The 24032-nt window shown below is 35.3% G+C and overlaps 1 protein-coding gene across 1 annotated transcript in view; it reads right to left on the minus strand.

The window, feature by feature from the left end:
• LOC122809189 (myelin-associated glycoprotein-like) overlaps window positions 1-24032 on the minus strand; it is a 553400-nt gene that overhangs the window by 456790 nt on the left and 72578 nt on the right. Inside the window, exon 3 of the mRNA XM_044080497.1 lies at window positions 6480-6848. Coding sequence (XP_043936432.1) covers window positions 6480-6848 — 369 coding nt within the window. The remainder of the gene's footprint in view (window positions 1-6479; window positions 6849-24032) is intronic.

A 24032-nucleotide genomic window follows, 5' to 3' on the forward strand; every position in this document is an offset into this window, starting at 1 on the left:
TGCTAACTACTGATGAGAATTTAGTAATGACTGGATAGCTCTTGCTGCTAACTGTTGTCAGTGATAATTAAATAATGACTGGATATGTGTTGGTGCTAACTGCTGCTGATGATAATTAAATAATGATTGAATATGTGTTAGTACTAACTACTGATGATAATTTAATAATGATTGGATAGCTCTTGCTGCTAACTGTTGTCAGTGATAATTAAATAATGATTGGATATTTGTTGCTGCTAAATACTGATAATGATAATTAAATAATGATTGGATATGTGTTGTTGCTAATTGCTGCTGATGATAAATAATGATTGAATATGTGTTAGTGCTACCTACTGATGATAATTAAATAATGATTGGATAGCTCTTGCTGCTAACTGTTTTCAGTGATAAATAATGATTGATATGTATTTGTGCTAACTACTGATAATGATAATTATCAAATGATTGGATATGTGTTGGTGCTAACTACTGTTCATAATTAAATGATGATTGGATAGCTCTTGATGCTAATTTTTGTCAGTGGTAATTAAATGATAATTGGATATGTGTTTGTGCTATCTACTGATAATGATAATTAAATAATGACTGGATATGTTTTGGTGCTAACTTGTGACATTGATAATTAAATAATGATTGGATATATGTTGGGCCTAACTACTGATAATGATAATTAAGTAATGATTGGATATGTGTTTGTGCTAACTACTGATAGTGATATTCACATAATGATTAGATATGTGTTGGTGCTAACTACTGATGATAAATAATGACTGGATATGTGTTGGTGATAACTACTGATAATGATAATTAAATAATGATTGGATATCTGTTGCTGTGAACTGCTGAGAGTAATAATTAAATAATGATTGGATATGTGTTGGTGCTAACCATTGAAAGTGATAATTAGATAATGATTGGATATCTGTTGCTGCAAACTACTGATGATGATAATTAGATAGTGATTGGATATGTGTTGGTGCTAACTACTGATAGCAATAATTAAATAACGATTGGATATGTTTTGGTTCTAACTACTGATAATGATAAATTAAATAATGATTGGATATGTGTTGGTACTAACTACTGATGATAAATAGTGTTTGGATATGTGTTGGTGCTAGCCACTGATACTGATAATTAAATAATGATTGGAAATGTGTTGGTGCTAACTATTGATAATGATAATTAGATAATGATTGGATATGTGTTGGTGCTAACTACTGATACTGAAATTAAATAATGATTGGATATGTTTTGGTGCTAACTACTGATAATCATAAATTAAATAATGATTCAATATGTGTTGGTGCTAACTACTGACGATAAATAATGATTGGATATGTGTTGTTGCTAACTAGTGATAGTGATATTTAAATAATGATTGGATATGTGTTCAGCCTAACTACTGATTATGATAATTAAATAATGGTTGGATATGTGTTGGTTCTAACTACTGATGATAATTAAATAATGATTGACTATGTGTTGGTGCTAACTACTGATAATGATATTTAAATAATGATTGGATATGTGTTGGTGCTAACTACTGATAATTAAATAATGATTGGATATGTGTTGGTGCTAACTACTGATAATGATACGTAAATAATGATTGGATTTGTGTTGGTACTAACTACTGATAGTGCTATTTAAATAATGATTGGATATGTGTTGGTGCTAACTACTGATAGTGATAATTAAATAATGAATAGATATGTGTTGGTGCTAACTACTGATAATGATAAATTAAATAATAATTGGATATGTTTTGGTACTAACTACTGATAATGATAAATTAAATAATGGTTGGATACATGTCGGTACTAACTACTGATAACAATAATTCAATAATGATTGGATATGTGTTGATGGTAACTACTGAAAATGTTAATGAAATAATGATTTGATATGTTTTGGTGCTACTGATATTGATAATTAGATAATGATTGGAGATTTGTTGGTGTTGACCACTGATATTAATTCAATAATGATGGATTTGTGCTGGTGCTAACTATTGAAAATGTTAATTAAATAATTATTGGATATGTATTGGTGCTACTGATAATGATAATTAGATAATGATTGGAGATATGCTGGTGCCAACTACTGACGGTAAATAATGATTGGATATGTGTTGGTGGTAACTACTGATAGTGATAATTAAATAATGATTGGATATATGCTGGTGTTAACTGCTGATAATAATTAAATAATGATTGGATATGTGCTTATGCTAACTACTGATAATGATAAATTGGATAATGATTGGATATGTGTTGACGCTAATTACTGCTAATGATAAATTTTGATTGGATATGTGTTGGTGGTAACCACTGATAATGATAATTAAATAATGATTGGATATGTGTTGAGGCTAACTTCTGATAATGATAATTAAATAATGATTGGATACATGGAGAAAATCTACTTAATGGGGGCATTGTTAGTATTTCACCAGTATCAGATGAGATGGTTTAGTTTTTTAATGGACTCCTTTGCCAAACGTATAGTAAGTAACCAAGAACCTGTTACTATTATTACCTTTCTAATGACTAATACAATTTTACCTTAGCATGTATTCTGTACATACATTTATATAGAAGTAACTTTTTACTCAGCACTTCATTTACAATTACAGCATTTTCTTTCATCCCTCAATACCTCTTGCTCATTTATCCACTCTTTATATGGAAACCAAAACACTCTTGTTAGTTTACATTGTGTTAACCTTCACTAGCCTCATATCTCCTTCATGTATTCAATAATTTACTTCCAATACCCAACAGGAGTCATTAAAGTAGAAATATTCTGCCTTTCTCTGTTCACCTAGAAAAGCCCAAGCCTATAGAAATTTGCAAATTTTCCAGACTTGGTATTTTTCTATGTATAGGTTTCATAGATAAATACTAGGCAATCACTCCACAGATGACTATACATCTAGCCAACAACTAGACAGTAACCAAAACTGAGAATCAAACATTGTACATTAAGTACCTTAACCATTATGCCAATCCCCAACATTTAAAATCTGCTGAATGATGTAAATTCAGGCCACTGAGGCTGACCCCATTAGTTGTAGACATGCCATGTTTCAGTCTTTTTTTTGCTTCATAAGTATAGTAGAAGTGGATCGGCTCATCTTTTGCACTCTAATAATCTGACCATATGTCCTTATCTTTAAATCAATTGTAACAACAGCAAGCACACTAGCCCCATACATCTTCTGCTATTATTTCTCCTCCTTGCATCTTCATGCATAGCTTTCTCTACTACAGATTTTTTTTTTCTAAAATAAACCCTTGCACAAAAACATGGCATATATTCTTACCTTTCTATAGACATCACACTCTGGTGATAATATCACTTAAAATGGTTTCTGGATTCATCATTTTCACAAATAATCCTTCTCTTAACTTGCTGCATTCAACCAAAAATGTCATTTCACTCTTTCAGCCCTTAAACCCAGCATACTGCCTGCTATTTCACTCCTTATTTAAGCAGCAAAATGAAATCAAACTTTAGTCCAAACTATCCTCATTTTCCTGACATAGGAAACATTAAAATCTAATTGTATCCCACATTATCATTGCTGTATTAACAACAAATGCACTAATATAGAACTCTAGCTCTACCATTATATGCTCCAACTTATCTGTGTCATGGAATCTTGGTTTTTAGGTAATTCATAGATCTGTCCCAATACTGAAAATGCCTATAACATTTTCTACGACAATAGGCTCAAAATGCATAAAGGTGGAGGTACTGTTACTATAATACATAAGGATAAAAACACTATCAGTTGTAACTTCTAGTAATACCATTAATATCAAATGTCCCAAATCAACGCTTCTTCACCTAAGTCTCAAAGATACCACCAAAATATTTCCAGCTGCTGTTTATATCCCATCACCATCCAGCATGACAATTACAAAAAAATTCTCTCAAAAATAGTTAACTTTATCAAATGGCATAAACATATCATCATGGATGACTTAATGCCATCAGTTCCTCTTACTACATAGTTTTAAGCAAATTGTAAAGTTAGGGATTTAGACTAACCAAAACTCAGACTTTTCTACCATTGGCAACATCATCACAATTATCCCTAATCAACTGAAAAAAAAAAAAAAAAACATTTCAAATAGTACATCTCGATTAAGTGATTGCTGTCCCCTTTTTTGTAGTGGAGCTTCAAAGCTTCAGAACATTTTAACTTTCTCTTATGATTACCGACATCAGATCTCTTCTTGAATCACCTCAATTTCTACTCAGCAAGAATCGCAAATGATTGACTGGACCTCACTTTATACCTACAAAGACCCCAGCTCTTCACTGTCAGTGTTCTGCAACTTTGCTGGTCCCATACAAGAAAAAAAAAAGTTTTCCCCTAAAACATTTTAGAATAATAAAAATGTAATCCCCTTGATTAATCTATGATCTATGAAAGCAGATTAGAGAAAGTGAAAATACCTGGAAATAATAGGAAAACAACAAAACAATATCACTGGACAAAACAACTACCTTCAAGTAAAGAGAAATATCAAAGCATAGTATCTGGTACTTATTGTAGAGGCCTTAAAGCTCTGAACTGTTAATGAGCTGCTTCTTACAACTAATGGGTAGAGAGTTTGATTCCTTCTACTTCCATTTGCCTATTATGTAACTCTGAGCAAGTCACAGATAGATAATGTTCCTAGGTTGCCCTGTAAAGGAACACTTGTTTCTAGTGGGCTTATCATGCTAACAAATGTATAACAATAAAAAATACATTTAGGAAAATTCAGTATTGTTTTATAAGAAATACAAAAACTGTTTCTTGAGGATTTTAAAGCACATCCAAAATCTACCCCTAACAAAAAAAATACTCATTATCCTTACATAGTCTTGATATTGTTAATCAAATTCAACAGACTCTAACTTCTTCCCATCCCAAAATATATTAGTTTTTCACCGAGCATTCTTCTCTTAACACCCTTTGCTATTATCTAGACACTTATTAATAATTCCATTTTAAGTTTATCACAGCTAAACTAGTAAATGAATGTATTGATAAGATTGATCACTCCTACAAACCTTCTTCCATACCCTTCATCCAATATTTTCCTGCTATAGTTATGAATACTTAGCATACTCCTGTCCTTTATCCTCAGTCTTATGTTTGTCTACCAACAAACTTCTGCATACCTTGAATCCATAGCATATCATCACTCAAAACTGAAATATGCATTCCCATTGTTTCACTCAGTTCCTCTTCAAAACTCTATTTTGCAGAGCAAATAAAACTAAATATTCAGGTATAGCCGCCACCTGAGCATAGCAATGAACATTATTATATTCAAACTGTGAACCAAGTAGACACAAACTGTATAAATTCATATAACCAGGTCGGAATCAACACTAAGACGGTCAAATAAATTAAAAAAAAAATATATTAAATTGCAAACAGTTAAACACTTTTGTTCAGTATAGAACTTTCTCAGAACTAATTACCACACTCAAATTCTACAATTTAAATATACAATTAGTTCTAACACACCTTATTACATTCAATACAAAAAAGTAACTAACTCACGTTACTACAAAGGCATCCTTTCTTTTAAGTTCACTGTTCTTTAAGCTTCTTCATGAATCCAACCCTTGTCTCCATAGTAAAGTACAAGCATGTGCTACAAATTGTTATTTTAGACATCACAATATCAGGCCAACATTACAATTATCAGGTGTTAAAAATGCATTTCTCTAATATTCTTCACACTTTGTAACTATCTTACAGATACAATGACACTTTTTTGGCATATCCAGAAACAACTCAAATCCATCTTCAGAAACACTTTGAATGATTTATGGACAAACGATATTACTAGCCACCTTTAGCATTCTTGGCCTTCTGGATATAGTTGCTCAAATGTTTCATTATTGTTAAACTGATATAATAATGAAAATGTATATCCTTTTACACACTGTGCTACATTCCAACTGTTTCCTTATTTGGTCTTTACATTGTTTAATCTAATTGCTTCCCTGTGTTTTGTAAATGTTGCTGACTACTGCTTTGTTTTCCAATGTTTGTTATGTGATGTTCTACTTTATTTCTGAATACTGTTATCATTCTTATGTCATTTATTGTATTTGATTTTGAAAATATAAATGTACTTTTCTTTGCTTTATGGCATAAAAATTGACTAAAACTTGACATTAGACTAGTTCCCTTCTGGTTAACTACTAACTAGTCAACCAACTAACTAACTAACTAACAAAAATGTGTTGGCTATTGTCTGAGAACATGTCCTTGATACAACTGTTGTAATTTTTGAGATACATGTCACGCTACTACAGAAGGAACACATCAGTTTAGTGCCACTAAATGGGTAGCTATGTTTTGTGAGAAACTGCATAGTTTCTAATATTACACAATGCTGAGAAAGGCACTTGCCTTTATATCAAGTATTATTTGATAAAATAATACAGTTTCTTACCTGTTACTTCAACAGCCACAGTTTGTTTATAAAATTTGTAACTGACAGTATCTGGGTCAATCCAGACATAATAACTTTGTTGGTCATTTACTGTGACCCTGTCAATCACCAAGGAGCAGTCTTTCTCTGACAGATTTCCATATAGATAAGTGCGACCCTTAAAAGATGGAATAATTTCTTCAGGAGACTTTTTCTTGTGGAATACTACAGGATATCCAGATGACTTGTAGATATACCAAGCAATGTCAAATTCTGCAGCTGATCTGTGCCTTCCAGGGTAGGTAAATGTGCAAGGAAGTACTACACAATGATTTTTTAAAGCTGAGATTGAATTTGGGACCCAAGAAGACCAATCTTCACAAATGACTCCTTAAAGAAGCAACAAAAAACATGATTCAGAATTAAAAAAAGATGATTCCTTTATAACCAAAGTTAATAATTAATGTATTATATTCTGTTATTGTTGAAAGGTAAAATAAAAATGCTGGTTACTGCCACAGCACGCTTGCTTATAAAAAAGATAAGTAAATGGATAAATAACTCAAGCAAGCGTCGACAGAGTGAGAGATAACATTCAATGTATAAAAATCCAAGCAATCCGGTCTTCTGAAACAAATAAATCAGTTTATTACACAGATAAACCACGATAAGCGCTTTCACTAACTAGTAGCTTCTTCAGATCACAAACAGGAAGCACAAAGACCATGTGCTTTAAATATCTGCATGTTAATTAATTAGTCAACCACCTTTTAAAGCAGAAGCCATAAAACCTAAAAACTAAATATATAAACATAAAATCATCTCAAGATGCAGCATAAAGTAAACAATGGTGTATGCATTTTCTTTAAAAAAATTTAAATAACTTCATTCCATAAGAAACAGAAGGAATTGAGGTAAATATAAGAACATATTGTGAGCAGCATACTATCAAGTACAAAAGTATATACAGCCTAATACATAACTGCATGTGATAGTCATATTGAATAAAACCTTAATACATACAATTAATAATACGAGGCAACTTAGAAACTATACAAAGTAGATGCCATCAAAAACATAATAATTAACAATAAAACCATATACAAATCGAAAGAACTGTTATCAACCAAAGTGATACTTGATATAGTAAAATCAGTGCATAGACAGAAATGTATATCTGCATATGTATAAAAATGTATATAAATGTAGTGTCTTAATAAATATATATATCTAAATATAAAAGAATTGATGTATGAATGAATGTGTACAAAAATAAATAAATAAATAAATAAATGAATCAATAAATAGGTTATTGTCTAAAAGTATGAAGCTAAAACCATTAATATTAACAATACTACAGTATAAAATGAATGAATTACCCAAAAATATATAATATAATATATGTATATGTATATGTGTATGTATATGTATGGAACCAGATATCAGAATACATTAAAATCTTAAAAATTTCAGAACTTAGTGTGCCTACGTTTCTTTAAGTGTGGTCTGATAGATGCCCTTTCATTTAAACCATGACCTTTATCAGCTCTCAGCAAAATGATCCACCTACTTTCTCTATCTTCGGTATGATTCATGATGTCACCTCCTCTTACATTAACATTCATTTTCTCCAGCACCCTAAACATGAACTTGTGTTCAGGACTTGTTTGTGTCACATGCTTGGCCAATGCATTCTGCAGATTGCCTTTCTTTATATTATAACAGTGTTCCCTTATTCTGTCTCTTAATACCCTATTCGTTTTGCCAACATAAAAACATGAACACAGTTCACATACAGCAAGGTATATGACATCAGGTGTCATACAGTTGGCATTGGCTCGGGTATATATTTCCCTCTGTGTATCTGGATGTATAAATACTATGCTAGAATCTATTGAGGAGCAAAAATTGCATTGTCCACAAGGTGTGGTACCATAACTAAAACTCGGGTGTATACTCTTATTTGGTGGATAACAAAGCAATCTTTTAAGATTTTTCTTATTCCTATAGGTAAAAGACGGAGAATCACCTACAATGTTTGTCAATATGACATCAGTTTGTAGTATGTTCCAATTTTTGGAGATGATCTCTCTAATTTGTTTATTATCTGCTGTATATGAAGTCAGAAACCTAACTTTTGCATTTGTGACTTCTTTGACATCATTCATTACTGTAGGCTTGGGCCCAAAATATGGGGTACCTAATGTTGAACGTAAACTTAAAGCATTATCAAATTGTAAATCTACCTCCGTAGAATTATAGCCTCTCTCAGCAAACTTCTCTCCCAAGTCATATAAGTCTGCCATAAAGCCTTTGTCATTGGAATTCAACCTAGACATTCATAGGGTCTGTCCTTTCACTATGTTACTGAAAACATACTGAGGATGCATACTAGTTCTGAATAATAAAGTGTTCCTGTAACAGGGTTTCCTAAAAATCCCAGTGTTAAACATTCCACATTCGAGTTTTTCAATATATAAATCTAAAAATTCAATTTTCAATAATGAATATTTCATTGTAAATTTCAAACATGGTGTAATATTATTTAAAACCATATTGAAACTAAGCAGTTCTTCTATATTACCATCCCATAGAATAAACACGTCATCCACAAAACGTCTATAAAATCTTACATATTTCTTAAACATATATTCTTTGAATAATAACTGTTCTTCCCAGTAAGCTAGGAACATGTTGGCGTAGCTGTTGGCACAAGGAGTGCCCATAGCTACGCCGTCTAATTGCTGATAAATGTTATCAGTAAACATAAACACATTATTTTCCAGCACTAGCTCAAGGAAATGTACCAGTAAGTCAATCAAAACATTGCCATAGGTACTATGTTCTGTAAGATAATTACTAACATAAGTTAGACCAAGATCATTAGGGATGACTGTAAACAATGATTGTATATCAAAAGTTACTAAAATCAGATTTTGGATAGTATCCATTTGATTATTGATATAGTACAAATCTGTTCAAAACTGTTTAGAATCACGCAATCCAAATTCATTATTGTTTAAAATACACCTTAAATGTTTCTCAATAAAAACTGACAAGTGCTCCGTAACCCATCCTTGCCCTGAGACTATTGGTCTCATGGGTGGCTTGGTAGTGCTTTTGTGTATTTTGGGTATTCCATGTATAACTGGGATGGTAGGCATCTTAATATATAAATAATTAAACTCATTTCTATTTATTAAATTACTTCTATAAATATCTGTTAAAATACCATGTACATATGCACACATTTCATAGACCTTAGTAAAATCAATTCTTATATAAAACACATCACTTAACATATTATACATTTCATTCTGATAATCTATAGTATCAAGTACCACTATGCCAGAGCCTTTATCTGCTGGCCTAATTGTTATATTTAAATCATTTCTTAAATTATGAAGGCTCTTTCTTTCCTGATATGACAGATTATTATTAAACATAAAATTAGAATTATTCAGTCTCTTTTTATGAAAATACTTATAAATCTCATCTTCTGTAGTACGTAAATATGCTTCAATTAATGGATGATTAACTGGTGTATAATCACTCAGATTCTTAAACACAAATTTATCATTGCCAGTAGTTGATTCACTATCCGTCTTATTAATAGAAGTATCATTATAAATGTACTTGAGCATAACATTTCTGCAAAACATTCTAACATCTATGATGGTTTCATCTAGCATACTATTGCTATGTGGAATGAAACTTAGTCCTTTGACTAATAAATTAATGTCATGCTGTGACAGCGGAACACTGGACAAATTAAAAACTAAATTTTGTTGTGATTTGTCCACATTTTCTTTAGCGTTGTATTGGTGAGTGACTCCCCTGAAAATTTCCTTTTTTGCCGCCCTCGACTGTTCGAGCGTGTTCTGCTTAAGTTCTTCTCCTGGCGTATTGCTAAAGGGAAGGAAAGATTTAAAGCTGCTCCTTTTTTAAATTCATTTGTTTTAGATCTAACAACCTGCTCTTGGTCATTCAGCAATCTATTCTTAACAACATTCACAGTAGGATATAAATTTACATTTTCATTCATACTGTTATGCGTTATATGTATAACATCTATAGAGTCATTGCTAGTTGCTATTTCTTCATTACTAGCAGCTAAGTTAGTAGAAGGACAAATATCAGCAGATATAGTATCAGAATCAACATATTCATTAGCAATGGTTGGGGCCTCTCCTGCAATTTCTGACACATTAGAAACAGCTGCAGGAGATAAAGCCACTTTACCAGTGCTCTGTAGAGTCTTATGCTGTTGGAGAGGTAAGGTGCCTTGCTTGATAACAGATGCAGGCATACTTTCTGGGACATGCCTTTCCCAGACAAAAACTTGCCCTGTTTTAAAATCTTGTATGTCCCTTGAAACTTTACTTTGTTTCTGCTGAAATAATTTACGTTCATAGGCAGATACACAGTCAAGTATATTGTCAAATAAATCATGTATAGCCAACTCTGTATAGTCTTTAAATAACTGTTGCTGTAAATCATTGATTTTACTAGTTAGAGCTTGTTCTTCAGGTTTGAAAAAATTAATCAAAAGTTGTAAATATTTGCGACTAGTCTCAATATTTATCTGCTGCCACAATGACAGCAATTCTGGGTGTTCATTGCCTTGACTAGGCATAGAGAACACCCTGAGCCCACGTGGTATAATGGCATTATCTAAACAAAATTGAAAATGCTGCCTTTGCATTTGTAAACAATTCAGTTTATAAAAGTGTTTCTCTATGTCATTAAGTATTAAATTAGCTCTCTGAAAATCCACATCACGCTCACCCATATTAGCTGGTAGTTGTTCAGTTGTTAGCGACCATAATGTAGTAAGAGTCCCATCAAGATGCTGTTTAAACTTGGCTTCCATCGCTGCCTTGCCCCGGTGTTCACTTCTGGGCTTATAGGGAAGCTCAATATCCGCCATGGCTTTAGTAGAATATCCAGTAGCTGAAAACTCACTCGTAGTCACGTAACCAACGTAAAAAATGTAGAAACAGCGTTGAAAGGTAAAATAAAAATGCTGGTTACTGCCACAGCACGCTTGCTTATAAAAAAGATAAGTAAATGGATAAATAACTCAAGCAAGCGTCGACAGAGTGAGAGATAACATTCAATGTATAAAAATCCAAGCAATCCGGTCTTCTGAAACAAATAAATCAGTTTATTACACAGATAAACCACGATAAGCGCTTTCACTAACTAGTAGCTTCTTCAGATCACAAACAGGAAGCACAAAGACCATGTGCTTTAAATATCTGCATGTTAATTAATTAGTCAACCACCTTTTAAAGCAGAAGCGCCATAAAACCTAAAAACTAAATATATAAACATAAAATCATCTCAAGATGCAGCATAAAGTAAACAATGGTGTATGCATTTTCTTTTAAAAAATTTAAATAACTTCATTCCATAAGAAACAGAAGGAATTGAGGTAAATATAAGAACATATTGTGAGCAGCATACTATCAAGTACAAAAGTATATACAGCCTAATACATAACTGCATGTGATAGTCATATTGAATAAAACCTTAATACATACAATTAATAATACGAGGCAACTTAGAAACTATACAAAGTAGATGCCATCAAAAACATAATAATTTACAATAAAACCATATACAAATTGAAAGAACTATCAACCAAAGTGATACTTGATATAGTAAAATCAGTGCATAGACAGAAATGTATATCTGCATATGTATAAAAATGTATATAAATGTAGTGTCTTAATAAATATATATATCTAAATATAAAAGAATTGATGTATGAATGAATGTGTACAAAAATAAATAAATAAATAAATAAATGAATCAATAAATAGGTTATTGTCTAAAAGTATGAAGCTAAAACCATTAATATTAACAATACTACAATATAAAATGAATGAATTACCCAAAAATATAATATAATATATGTATATGTGTATGTATATGTATGGAACCAGATATCAGAATACATTAAAATCTTAAAAACAGTTCTTTCGATTTGTATATGGTTTTATTGTTAATTATTATGTTTTTGATGGCATCTACTTTGTATAGTTTCTAAGTTGCCTCGTATTATTAATTGTATGTATTAAGGTTTTATTCAATATGACTATCACATGCAGTTATGTATTAGGCTGTATATACTTTTGTACTTGATAGTATGCTGCTCACAATATGTTCTTATATTTACCTCAATTCCTTCTGTTTCTTATGGAATGAAGTTATTTAAATTTTTTAAAAGAAAATGCATACACCATTGTTTACTTTATGCTGCATCTTGAGATGATTTTATGTTTATATATTTAGTTTTTAGGTTTTATGGCGCTTCTGCTTTAAAAGTTGGTTGACTAATTAATTAACATGCAGATATTTAAAGCACATGGTCTTTGTGCTTCCTGTTTGTGATCTGAAGAAGCTACTAGTTAGTGAAAGCGCTTATCGTGGTTTATCTGTGTAATAAACTGATTTATTTGTTTCAGAAGACCGGATTGCTTGGATTTTTATACATTGAATGTTATCTCTCACTCTGTCGACGCTTGCTTGAGTTATTTATCCATTTACATATTCTGTTATTGTGTTTTATGTTAAAATGGAACTAAAGATTTATATCACTTTGCCATTTTAAAATAATCCATCAGTTCAAAACCATTAGTGTGATGTTTGTTGCAACATCGGAAGATCACATTGGGCATATGACATACTCCTTAAATGGAACTGTATTTATTAAACTGATGAAGTGCTATTTTCAAACTTTTTTTTTTAAATTTTTGAGAAAGATGTGAATCTTGCAATTCATTTTAATGCAAAAGGTGTCCAGCGGACCTATATATAAATACATCCATGTATGGGGAGACAAGCCAGTCATCTAGTAAGGAGCTTTGAGGTTTTTATATTACAATAATAGCATCTCACTGTTGGACAACAGTTGTGATGGAATGTCACGTCTGCATGCAATAGTAGCTAGAGTATGTTGCATTCCCTGAAATTACACCTTTTCTGTATGAAATGCTCATCTTGAGGTTTCCCTCCAGTGTTGCCTTTGCAATAGAATTGGAAACAGATTCCTCCTCTCTGAGAGGGATGAGCTGCTTCAGCAACGTCCCCTCAGCTTTCACAGGTTGATTTATCCAGCTCCCTAGGCTGCTAATTGAGCAAGATCATCTGAGGCACAGTCAGAGCTTTATCCCTCTGGACCACAGATCTAGTTGTGTAGGTTAGTATTTCACCAGATTTAGATCTCTCTCTCTCTCTTCTGAAGTCTACTGTTTCATGGTTTCTTAATCCTTTGGGGGATAAATTTCTACACAAAAAAGCCAGGCTAATGGAAAATATATGCAGCACCATTTGATCGAAACATTCTTGACTTTAACCAGTATAATCACTGCAAATAAAGTATCTTTAATGAAAAAGACAATAGCAAAAACTAAGTAGGATAACATTATTTGTATATATCACTGCAGAAGTTTGTTATAATCACACCAGGGCTTTGTTTTATTTTTGGAGTCTGATAAACTAGTACAACAGGTATGCAGAAGAGTACAGCATCTCACAATACTTCTAGAAAGGACCATGAGTGATGTGCCAGAAATTTCCTGTAGTATGTACCTGGCATTTGTGACATTACTGCAACTTGGAGCAGGTCTAGTGAACCAGCCTTTGTCAAGAGGGTTGAAATCATAGGAAAAGCTCAGCTAATTTTGTTCATATTCAAAAGAACTCATGATATTGAAATATGAATAATTTGTAAAAAGTCCCCACAGTGCATTCTAGAATAGACCAGATGACAATGCACAATTGGTTAACCGTGTCTAATAATGATTCTATGAGTTTATATGTCAGATTGGAAAGTGTCAGGTGACATTTTGGTTCAAATCTTTTAACTTTAGTACCTTTGAATATATCATTGCTATGAACAATTAATTACTTTTACCCACTGATAGTAATATTGTAGACCAAACACTGACTGTGCTGTAGACATTGAAAATTCAGTAATTCTGATGACACATGAGAACATTTCTCTATGGATACTGTATACTTTTAAGTGCCATATATAAAAACTTTCTTACCTCAAGGAGAGGGAATCTTCCATCTTTCTAGGAAGATTAATTTTTCAAACAACTACAGCAGCTGCAATCATTACTTTATGAAAATGAGTATTGTTCTCAGATACAGGCAGCAAATGATTATTACTGAGGGAATTATAGCCATTGTGGAATAGAAAGGCAGAATTATCCTGGGATCTGAATTCAAGTACCGTTGTGCTTTTTTTTTTTTCAGTTCAGTTGGGCTGTTCTTCTGTGACAATGAGACATTCACAACAGTCCCCTAAAACCTTAAACTATAAATACTGCAGCAATATTGACATTAATCCCAGTGGTCTGGGTAGCGTGTCTATCCTTAGCCGGTGATGAATATGCAGTGGGAGGTTGGAGGAACAAAGAAGGTCTTATTACCGTGGTTATGGGCCTACCCTCTCTATGTGTTGGTGCACTTTTACTGATCATTGTGTATAATGAGACTTGTCATAATAGTGCTTTGGTCCTGGACATAAAGGTAGCAATGCCTCCCAAACTTTAGCGCACACTTAGCCTGGTGGATGTTTTACCTCCTGTTACCAAGAGAGCTATAGAATGCATCCCGTCTTCCCCCAATATGCCATCCCTGTCCCTCCTTCCTGAAGAGGGAAATCCTTCCTACACTATTTAGTCTCAACTCAGTGATTTTGCAACACAGCATGCAATACCCTGACTGAGAGTAGGTTCCGCAAATCTGTGCAACTGGAGTCGAGCTATACATCTCCCAAGTTAAGGCCAGACCAAGCTGACAACTGAAAAGTGACACAAAACATATTCCATGTACAAGTAGGATCAAACAGAGAGGGCTTATTGGGCTCTAAACTAACACCAATGGTTTTGTGTGTCTTCTTTTTTTTATATTTCTGCAAAATATGTCATGTCAACAATAGTGTCAAGAAAGCAAGATACACAATACAAAAAAGTTAATGTTATGTACGTACCAACAGCATCCATCTGACAACACTTTTGGCATCTGGTCCTTATTGCTCTTGCTGATTCACTGGCAAAATTCTAGTGCAGGGATCTCTGTTAGATATGGACAGAATAGCAGGCAACCTTTCATTATTATTATTATTATTATTATTATGGGCAATGATGCTAGATTAAACAAAAATGAGAATGAATGTGCGACAGGTATTAAAAGAAGTTTATAGATGGTGGCAAACAAGTTTGTAAACAGCACCTGGAAATACTGTAAATATTGTATACAAGAATTGAGGTATTTTAATAAGTGAATTTTTAATTTATTCAGCAGATGGAGCCCACTGCAGAATGTTTTTCAGTAAGGCTAGCAATCAGGAACAATAGTAACTTTGTTTTAAATAATATTTTGGCTACTTCGTTTTGTAAAAATAAGGTTTTAAAAATGCTGGAAATAAAATAGGTGGGTGGCAATCGAAGAATTTATATGTTCTGCTCCATTTGTTGTTTTTGCCTTCATGTTCGTTTTTTATTCAATTCATGCAAGCACATGATGTGAATGTTGAAGCTTAGACGATAGAAATATGTGAGGGTTATTACCAATACATATAATGATAATGATTTGAAATCTTCATACCCCTTCAGCTCCCCAGTTACTCTTGCATCCTTCTCCTCCTAGACTTCTTAGCCCTAGTATTCCCACTAGAGAGCATTCCCCTCTCCTCTAATTTAAACTGTAACTCAAGCTCTCTTCTTCTGTTCCAATAGCACCAACATTTCTGTCCCTCTCTCTTTTCCCCTAATACCTTCAGCCCACTCTTCCTACCATATCTAGGCCCTCTCCTCTTACTCCTCTACCACTTACCCTTTACAAACGCTGCTCCACTGATAGTTTCTCGCTCCTCTCCTGCCCTCCTGGGCTCTGCTACACTGTTACTACTCCGTACTCTATTTTCTTTGCCCCCCTTCGCTCTCCCTCTTATCCATTACATACACCCACCTAGACTATCTGTGGCCTTGCCATTACATCTACATTATTTGGTTCCCTTTGTGTACCGCTCTCTTCTCTCTCCCTGCTTCTCTCTCTCTACCTTCCATCTATTTTTTCTCCTGCTCTTTCTCTCCCTGTTTTACTACTCTCTGTCTCTCTCTACCTTCCATTTAATTTGTCTCCTGCTCTCTCTCTCCCTGTTTTACTGCTCCTAGCCTCTTTCCATTGATCTCTCTTCACTCCCTGGTCTGTTTCATCCAGTTGAAACCACCTACATTTCGCACCCACCCCCCACATCGCATACATACAGTCTTCCTCTCTGTTCCTCCCAGTTTTCACTCCTGCTCCTCCCCCTTGTCCCATACATCCTCCAGGAATAGATAAAGTCCCTCCCAACCCATGAGCGCCATCTTTAAACTTGCCCGTTCCTGGCTGTTGTGCATCCTTGGCTGCGAGAGTGTTCTCAGTAAGTAAAGGTTGTTATTACTGAGCTACTGCATATATTGTAAATGCTTACTACTTAATTATCAGTTAATACTGAGCTACTGCATATATTGTAAACTCTCCTCTGTATATCAGAGGTTAGCTCTTTTTTGTTATGTTGTCGCTGTTGTAATAATGTTATGCTGCACATTGAAATGCTAGCCTCTCGCATATCTACCGTGGTAAGCCACCATAGAATAGTGCATTGCTTATTTAACTACGAAGGCTGTGAGGTTTAGCTATTTAAGGGTTTATCCTGTTAGCGACAGCCTTCTCAGGCAAATGCTATCGTTAATTAACTTGGTTTTATTCTACTGTGTAACAGCTGATGTTCTAGCTATTAGCGACAGCCTTCTCAGGCAAACGCTATCGTTAATTAACTTGGTTTTATTCTACTGTGTAACAGCTGATGTTCTAGCTATTTGTGGCATATGGACACGCTGCTTTTACCGTCTACTGTATAGGAGCATTTTGCTCATGTACTTTATGAAGGTGCGAGGAGTAACAGTTACCCGCTTATTCTGATAGCGGCAGTATGTTTAAGACTGCGCTATCATTTATTTAAGTATATCTCATCTAGTTATCATCTCTACCTCCTGCCAAGGAGTACATTGCTTAAGCGATTAATATGCTGTAAAGAATCATTTTAATTACCTATTTTGGCAGCAACAACTTATTATCTTTTTTAGAGAGTGCTATCCATTAACATTGCTAATGCTTAAAGTTATAGTTACCATCTACTATATACGAGGTACCACATATGGTATCATATACACTCTGTGGGGTTTAACTCTTACATGCTTTTGAATCTAGCAAATGCATTTATTTTACTTAGTTTTAGAAAGTGCTATCTTTTATTTATTGGCGACAGCTTTTACAAGCAAGCGCCGCCTTCCACGTGCTTTTTTTTGAAACGCAGCTGTGAGGTACTTAGAAATTCCGACCTGTCCTGCCTATTTTCTAAGTTCCAGTTAGACTTCGTGTTATTAGTCTTTGGTACTGTTTGTTTTTATTGTATTTGCCTATACAATAATTGTTTTTGTTATTCTGCGTGATCTGAATGCCTTAGCTGTTTAAATGTACTCTGCCTTCATCCATTGCTGACACTGTAAAATTGTTGATTTTTATTAGTCTCACTAACGTGATACCTGCCTATTTTAAACATTGCTATAGGTTAAAGTGTTTAGTTTTTCTTTTTATTAGCTACTAATGAACTACTATTTATTTATTTTTTTCTCATTCTTTTTTCCCTGTCCTCCAGCTTTCTTGCCCTGAATCTTCCCCTGTGTTCTTGCCTGGGTGGATAACCTGACCCAACTAAAGCTGTACACCCTTTTGCTAAAGTATTATTTACTCTCCACTGTTACAACTCCCTTCTGTGGAAAAGGGTATTCAGGAATCCTCCAAAAGAACCCAAGGAAGTATGTGCATCTGCTGCTAAGTCATATATTACTATACTCTTTTCTCTGCTAACTGTTGTATGATTCTTCCTGTCAGAAATGCCAGCAGCCTAACCCCCTCAACTCTATCCCCCTGCTCTTCATACCCCTTCAGCTCCCCAGTTACTCTTGCATCCTTCTCCTCCTAGACTTCTTAGCCCTAGTATTCCCACTAGAGAGCATTCCCCTCTCCTCTAATTTAAACTGTAACTCAAGCTCTCTTCTTCTGTTCCAATAGCACCAACATTTCTGTCCCTCTCTCTTTTCCCCTAATACCTTCAGCCCACTCTTCCTACCATATCTAGGCCCTCTCTTCTTACTCCTCTACCACTTACCCTTTACAAACGCTGCTCCACTGATAGTTTCTCGCTCCTCTCCTGCCCTCCTGGGCTCTACCCGCTCCGTTCGCCCTACGGGCTCACTCCGCTCCCCTACCCTGCCCCCTACCCTGCCCCCAATTTCCACCCGCCCCCAGCACCCCTACCTTTATCCTTCCTCCAACCACACCCACTACCATTCTACTCTAATCAGCATCTCACCTTTTGTACACACCCTCTTTTCTTTCCCACCAAAACCAACCTCCACCCAACTCCACATCAACATCCTACCTAACCAACTCTATTCCATTTCCACTCCCAAACCACACCTCCTCCACATCTAATACAACTCTTCACACTCTTAATACTACATAGTAGTAACTACCAGTTCCTCTTACATAATTTATCTCCTTTATACCATATACCCTACTATATTTTCACCTCCTAGTAACTCTTCACAACATGCTCTCAAAACAATCCTTCATCTCCCTTTTACTACTACTCCTCCTCATCTTATCCTATCTGCACTATCTCTCCCAGCCCACTATTTCCTTCCATTCTCAATCCTTCCATGTAACCAATCATCAGAACTCACCTCTCCCACACTCATACTCTCCTATCTCCCCCTATTTATACCCCACAGATAATCTCCTTCTTTTCCGATACAAACTTATCACTTCCCAAACAATCTCCATTCCCATAACCAGTAACAAATTTCTCCAACTTACAATAAAACCTGATCTTATAACCTTAATGTCTTCTCATCTAAACCACTTCTTCCTTCATCCAATTATCGCTCTCATATCTGGTGATATACATCCTAACCCAGGCCATTCCACCATAGCCACCACAAATAAATCCTTGTTACTTACTTCTTTAAACTCCCAAAGCATAGTAAACAAAGTCCCAAACCTTCATGCTTGGCTCATACACAATAAACCTGACATCCTATCTATTTCTGAAACCTGGTTAAAACCACGTATAAAGGACTCTGAAATAATTCCTCCAAACTACTCCATCATAAGAAAAGACAGGCCTCACAAAAAAGGTGGAGGAGTAGCTCTCCTCTACTCATCATCCCTAATAGTTACTCCCTACAATAAACCTATACCACACTTTAACAATGCCGAACTTCTTCTTACTCTACTACAAATCAATAATCACAAACACATATGTCTTGTTTCCTCTATATCCCCAGGGATAATATTCCCACACTTGAACTCATCCTTTCGTGGCTTTCTAGTAACATTAGTAACGAAACCATAATCCTAGGAGACGTGAACATTAACTGGGCCTGCATTCAGTCTCCAACAAACTCCATTAACATCAACCTCTACAATTTCTCACAGCTAATCAGTTCCATAACTCGCCCTGCAAAACATCTCTCCAGTGGAAGTATCCTGGATTGGATCCTTGTTTCCCATCCTCACTATTTCTCCAAAAGTGGCACTCTTCCCGATCCCCTTAGTGACCACATACCCATCTTTACCCACCGACTTCCCTCTATCTTACATCGAACCCATAACTATATTACTATTCGTGACCAAAAAAAATTCAACCCAACAACCTTCTCGAACTCCTTACAAGCAATTAATTGGAACTGTCTAAAAACACTACCACTAGACAGTGCAGTTTCCCACTTTAACTCGATATTCCTAAAAATATTAGACTCCCAGGCCCCCTTAAGGACAAAGAGAATAAAACAAAATCAGCCCCCTGGCTTTCCAAAAATACTCTTGCTACCATGAGACATAGAGATAAAGTCTGGGCACGCTACCAGAAAAATATGACACCACTGCTCCACAATGAATATAAAATGCTTCGAAATAAAGTAAAAAATCTCATCACTTCTGATCGACAAAACTACTTCTCTACTCTCCAAAACCATAATAAAAACAACCCTCAGAAATTCTGGAAAGGCATCTCTAGTCTCATTCACCCTAGTAAACCAGATTCTCCCACCCCAGACTCAAATGCTCCAGAATTAGTCTTGGCCACACAATTTAACTCCTTTTTTATTGACTCTATTTCCAAATTGACCTCTTCATTCTCCAACACCACTACACTCCACAATACTCCCTCACCCACCCCTACTACTCCCCATTCCCCATCTACCAAATCCTCTACCTCCTCTTCTACACAAACTTCTCCCTCATCTCAATCACCACCTAATTGCCCCTCTCCTGACTCTCCCTTATTCTCATTAAAACCCATACCTACATCTACTATAAAAAAACTCCTTCTGAAATTGAAGCCATGTACCAATGCTCCTGATAATATCCCTTCTTACTTTCTTAGTATAGCTGCAGAAACACTTGCCTACCCCATTAGCATCTTAATAAACCGTTCCATTCAAGAATCTACAGTACCTCAAATCTGAAACAGGCCTTTATCTTACCTCTACACAAAGGTGGTAACAATAACAATGTAACAAATTTCCCCATAGCTATCCTGTCCCTATCTCTAAAATCCTAGAAAAATGTGTCCAACTTCAACTCCTTCCATATCTCCTAGATAATCACCTCATAACTCCCACACAACACGGATTCAGACCAAATCATAGCACCATGACAGCCCTCCTCTCCTTCCTTGAACTTGTAAATAAAGCTCGTGATTCTGGCCAATTTGTCTCTACCCTGCTACTTGACCTCTCCAAAGCCTTTGATACTATATCACACAGCCTGCTTTTAGCTAAACTCGCTGAACTTAATCTATCTCCCTCCTCCTTGAGTTGGTTCTCCAGCTACTTATCCAACAGAAATCAAGCAGTAAAATGGAAGAAAGCCACCTCCTCATTCCTTAGTACCCCTACAGGAGTTCCTCAAGGCTCCATACTGGGTCCCCTTCTCTTTAATATATTTATAAACAATTTCCACAAATCTATCCCATTCTCAAACATCATCCAATATGCAGATGATTCAACTATCATCTGTTCTGCCACTTCTATCGCTATACTTCAAAAACTAACTCAAGATGCCTTCTCTACCACAGAGCAATGGATGTTAAGTAACCATCTAGCTCTCAATGCTTCCAAGACCAAACTAATGATATTTACTCCTTCTAAACTTACTCCTTTTGATATGAACACATTCTCAATCACTAGTCAAAATAACTCACCTCTAGAAATAGTGTCAGAGACTAAGTTACTTGGGGTCCAAATTGATAACCAACTTAAATTTAACTCTCACCTACAACTAAATATCAAAAAAACCCATCAGAAACTAGGCATGCTTTACAGACAGAATCCCTACCTCACACCTGCCACTAAAATTACTCTCTCCACTTGCTTCCTTATCCCCTCCCTTCTCTATGGTGCCCCACTCCTAACAAATCTTCAGTCCTCTTTAAAAAAACAGCTCTTCTGTTACTACAACAAAATCGCAAAATTTGCCACCAGCCATAGGTCCTCCACCCATCATTGTTCCTCCCTCCAGAAACTACAATGGCTAGAACTTCCCAATCAACTAAGTTACATTCAACTAACTCTAGCCCACAAGCTTATTCTTAACCCCTCCCTCTGTCCATCCCTTTCATCTGCCTTTAAAATGCACCTACCCAACAGAGTATTAAGGTCAAACAATCAAAACCTACTAGAAGTGCATAAATCTACTCACCCCCCAGGCAGAAACCTTCTATCCTTCAGCCTAGCTCGCCATTGGAACTCCCTACCACCTTCCATCCGCACCACCTCCAACCACTCTACTTTCAAAAAATCTCTTCATTCACATCTAGCATCACAGTGGGAATGCTCTTGCTCCCACCCTACATAACTAACTCTGTCCTCTCACCTCCCCTTCTCCTTCCTGCTAACTTCCCTACTATACCTTAGAATTGCATAAAATCTACTAGACGGGCCCTTAAGTCTACTTCCCCCACTATGCAATGTCCTTTAGCATCACATTGTACAATTCCTTAGTTAGTATGATTCCTCTCAAAGCTGTATTCATTGCTATATTTGTTGTACTATTGTTGTATATTCTTCTCAATCTGTATTAATTGTTATTTTTTGCGCATAATTTGTTTTTAAAAAAAATTTTTGCTTCCTTATTTTGTATAACTTTCATTACTACCTGCTGTACCTATATTGTTCTGTTACATGTATCTTTTTTTGCTTTTTTGGAGCTTTTCTCCCCAGGACTCCATTGAAAATGGGTTCTTTATGGCCCAATGGACTATCCTGGTAAACCAACTGCAATAAATAAATAAATAAATAAATAAATAAATAAATAAATAAATCCCTTGGGTCTGCTTTTCTGTTATGACTATTTTGCTTTTCCAGAATTCAAACAACAGAACTCCTTATGACATCATAGCTAACTACAAGAATTCCTCTGTATCATCCTACCTAACCAGTATGAGCAAAACACCACTCTCATTGGACATTTCAATCATCCTTCCATAAAATGGTAGACTTGTGCATCTTCAAACATGTACGATCTAAGATTTCTGGACTGTATCAATACAAACACTCTCAACCAGTTAGTCTACATCCCAACTAAGGGTGATAAAATCCTGGACTTGATCTTTACAATATGAGGCAGTTTTGCTCCCCACTGACAGTAATCTTCTTCATGGTCAAATTGGACCATGAGTTAGTCACATTCACTGTAAGACTGAACCTGAATTATCCTTCAATTCCTCACTATTTAGACATTACTTAAAGGCTGATCTACTGTGAATGATGACCTGACTAAATTCAAGAACTCTTTCTACCCTGACAACCTTACTACCTAAGTGGAATCCTTTATATGTTCGTAGGTTCATAGGTAGGTACTAGGCTATCTGCCCGAGGGCATTTATAAGCCTAGCCAGAGTGTGTCAGCTTTCATCGCCCCATTGATTAATTAACTGAGCCTCTGTCAAGAAGAGCCAATGAAGTGATCCCAGGGGTGTATTTTCCGTTACCCATCCACTTGTCAAGGTTTCTCTTGAAGAGTGTTAGTGAGGGGCTCTGCCTAATGTAGTTAGGAATTTCGTTCCAATGCATGGGGAGTCTCTGTGACAGGAATCTATCCCTCCAGCATGTTCTATTTATTGTTGTGGCGAGGTTTAGCACACTAGAGCGAGTTGTTCGCAGTGACTTGGATTTCTTTAGGTGGAGCATGTCCATCAATTCTGAGTTGGACATGGCTTTGTAAGTCAGGCAGAGATCACCTCTGAGTAAGCGATATGCGACTGAGTACAGCTGGAGTTTTTCCAGTCGGGCTGCATGGGACATATGTTTGAGGCCAGTAATCCTCTTGGTGAGGTACTTTTGTGGTCTTTCCAGCTGTTGGAAGTGTCTTGTGAGATACATCCCAAATGGGGTATTGTACTCTATGATGGGGCTGATGAGTGACGAGTAGATGGGCACT

The sequence above is a fragment of the Protopterus annectens genome, chromosome 8.part0, assembly GCF_019279795.1.
Source record: "Protopterus annectens isolate FY-2018-M chromosome 8.part0, PAN1.0, whole genome shotgun sequence".
In the NCBI taxonomy this organism is placed as follows: Eukaryota; Metazoa; Chordata; order Ceratodontiformes; family Protopteridae; genus Protopterus; species Protopterus annectens.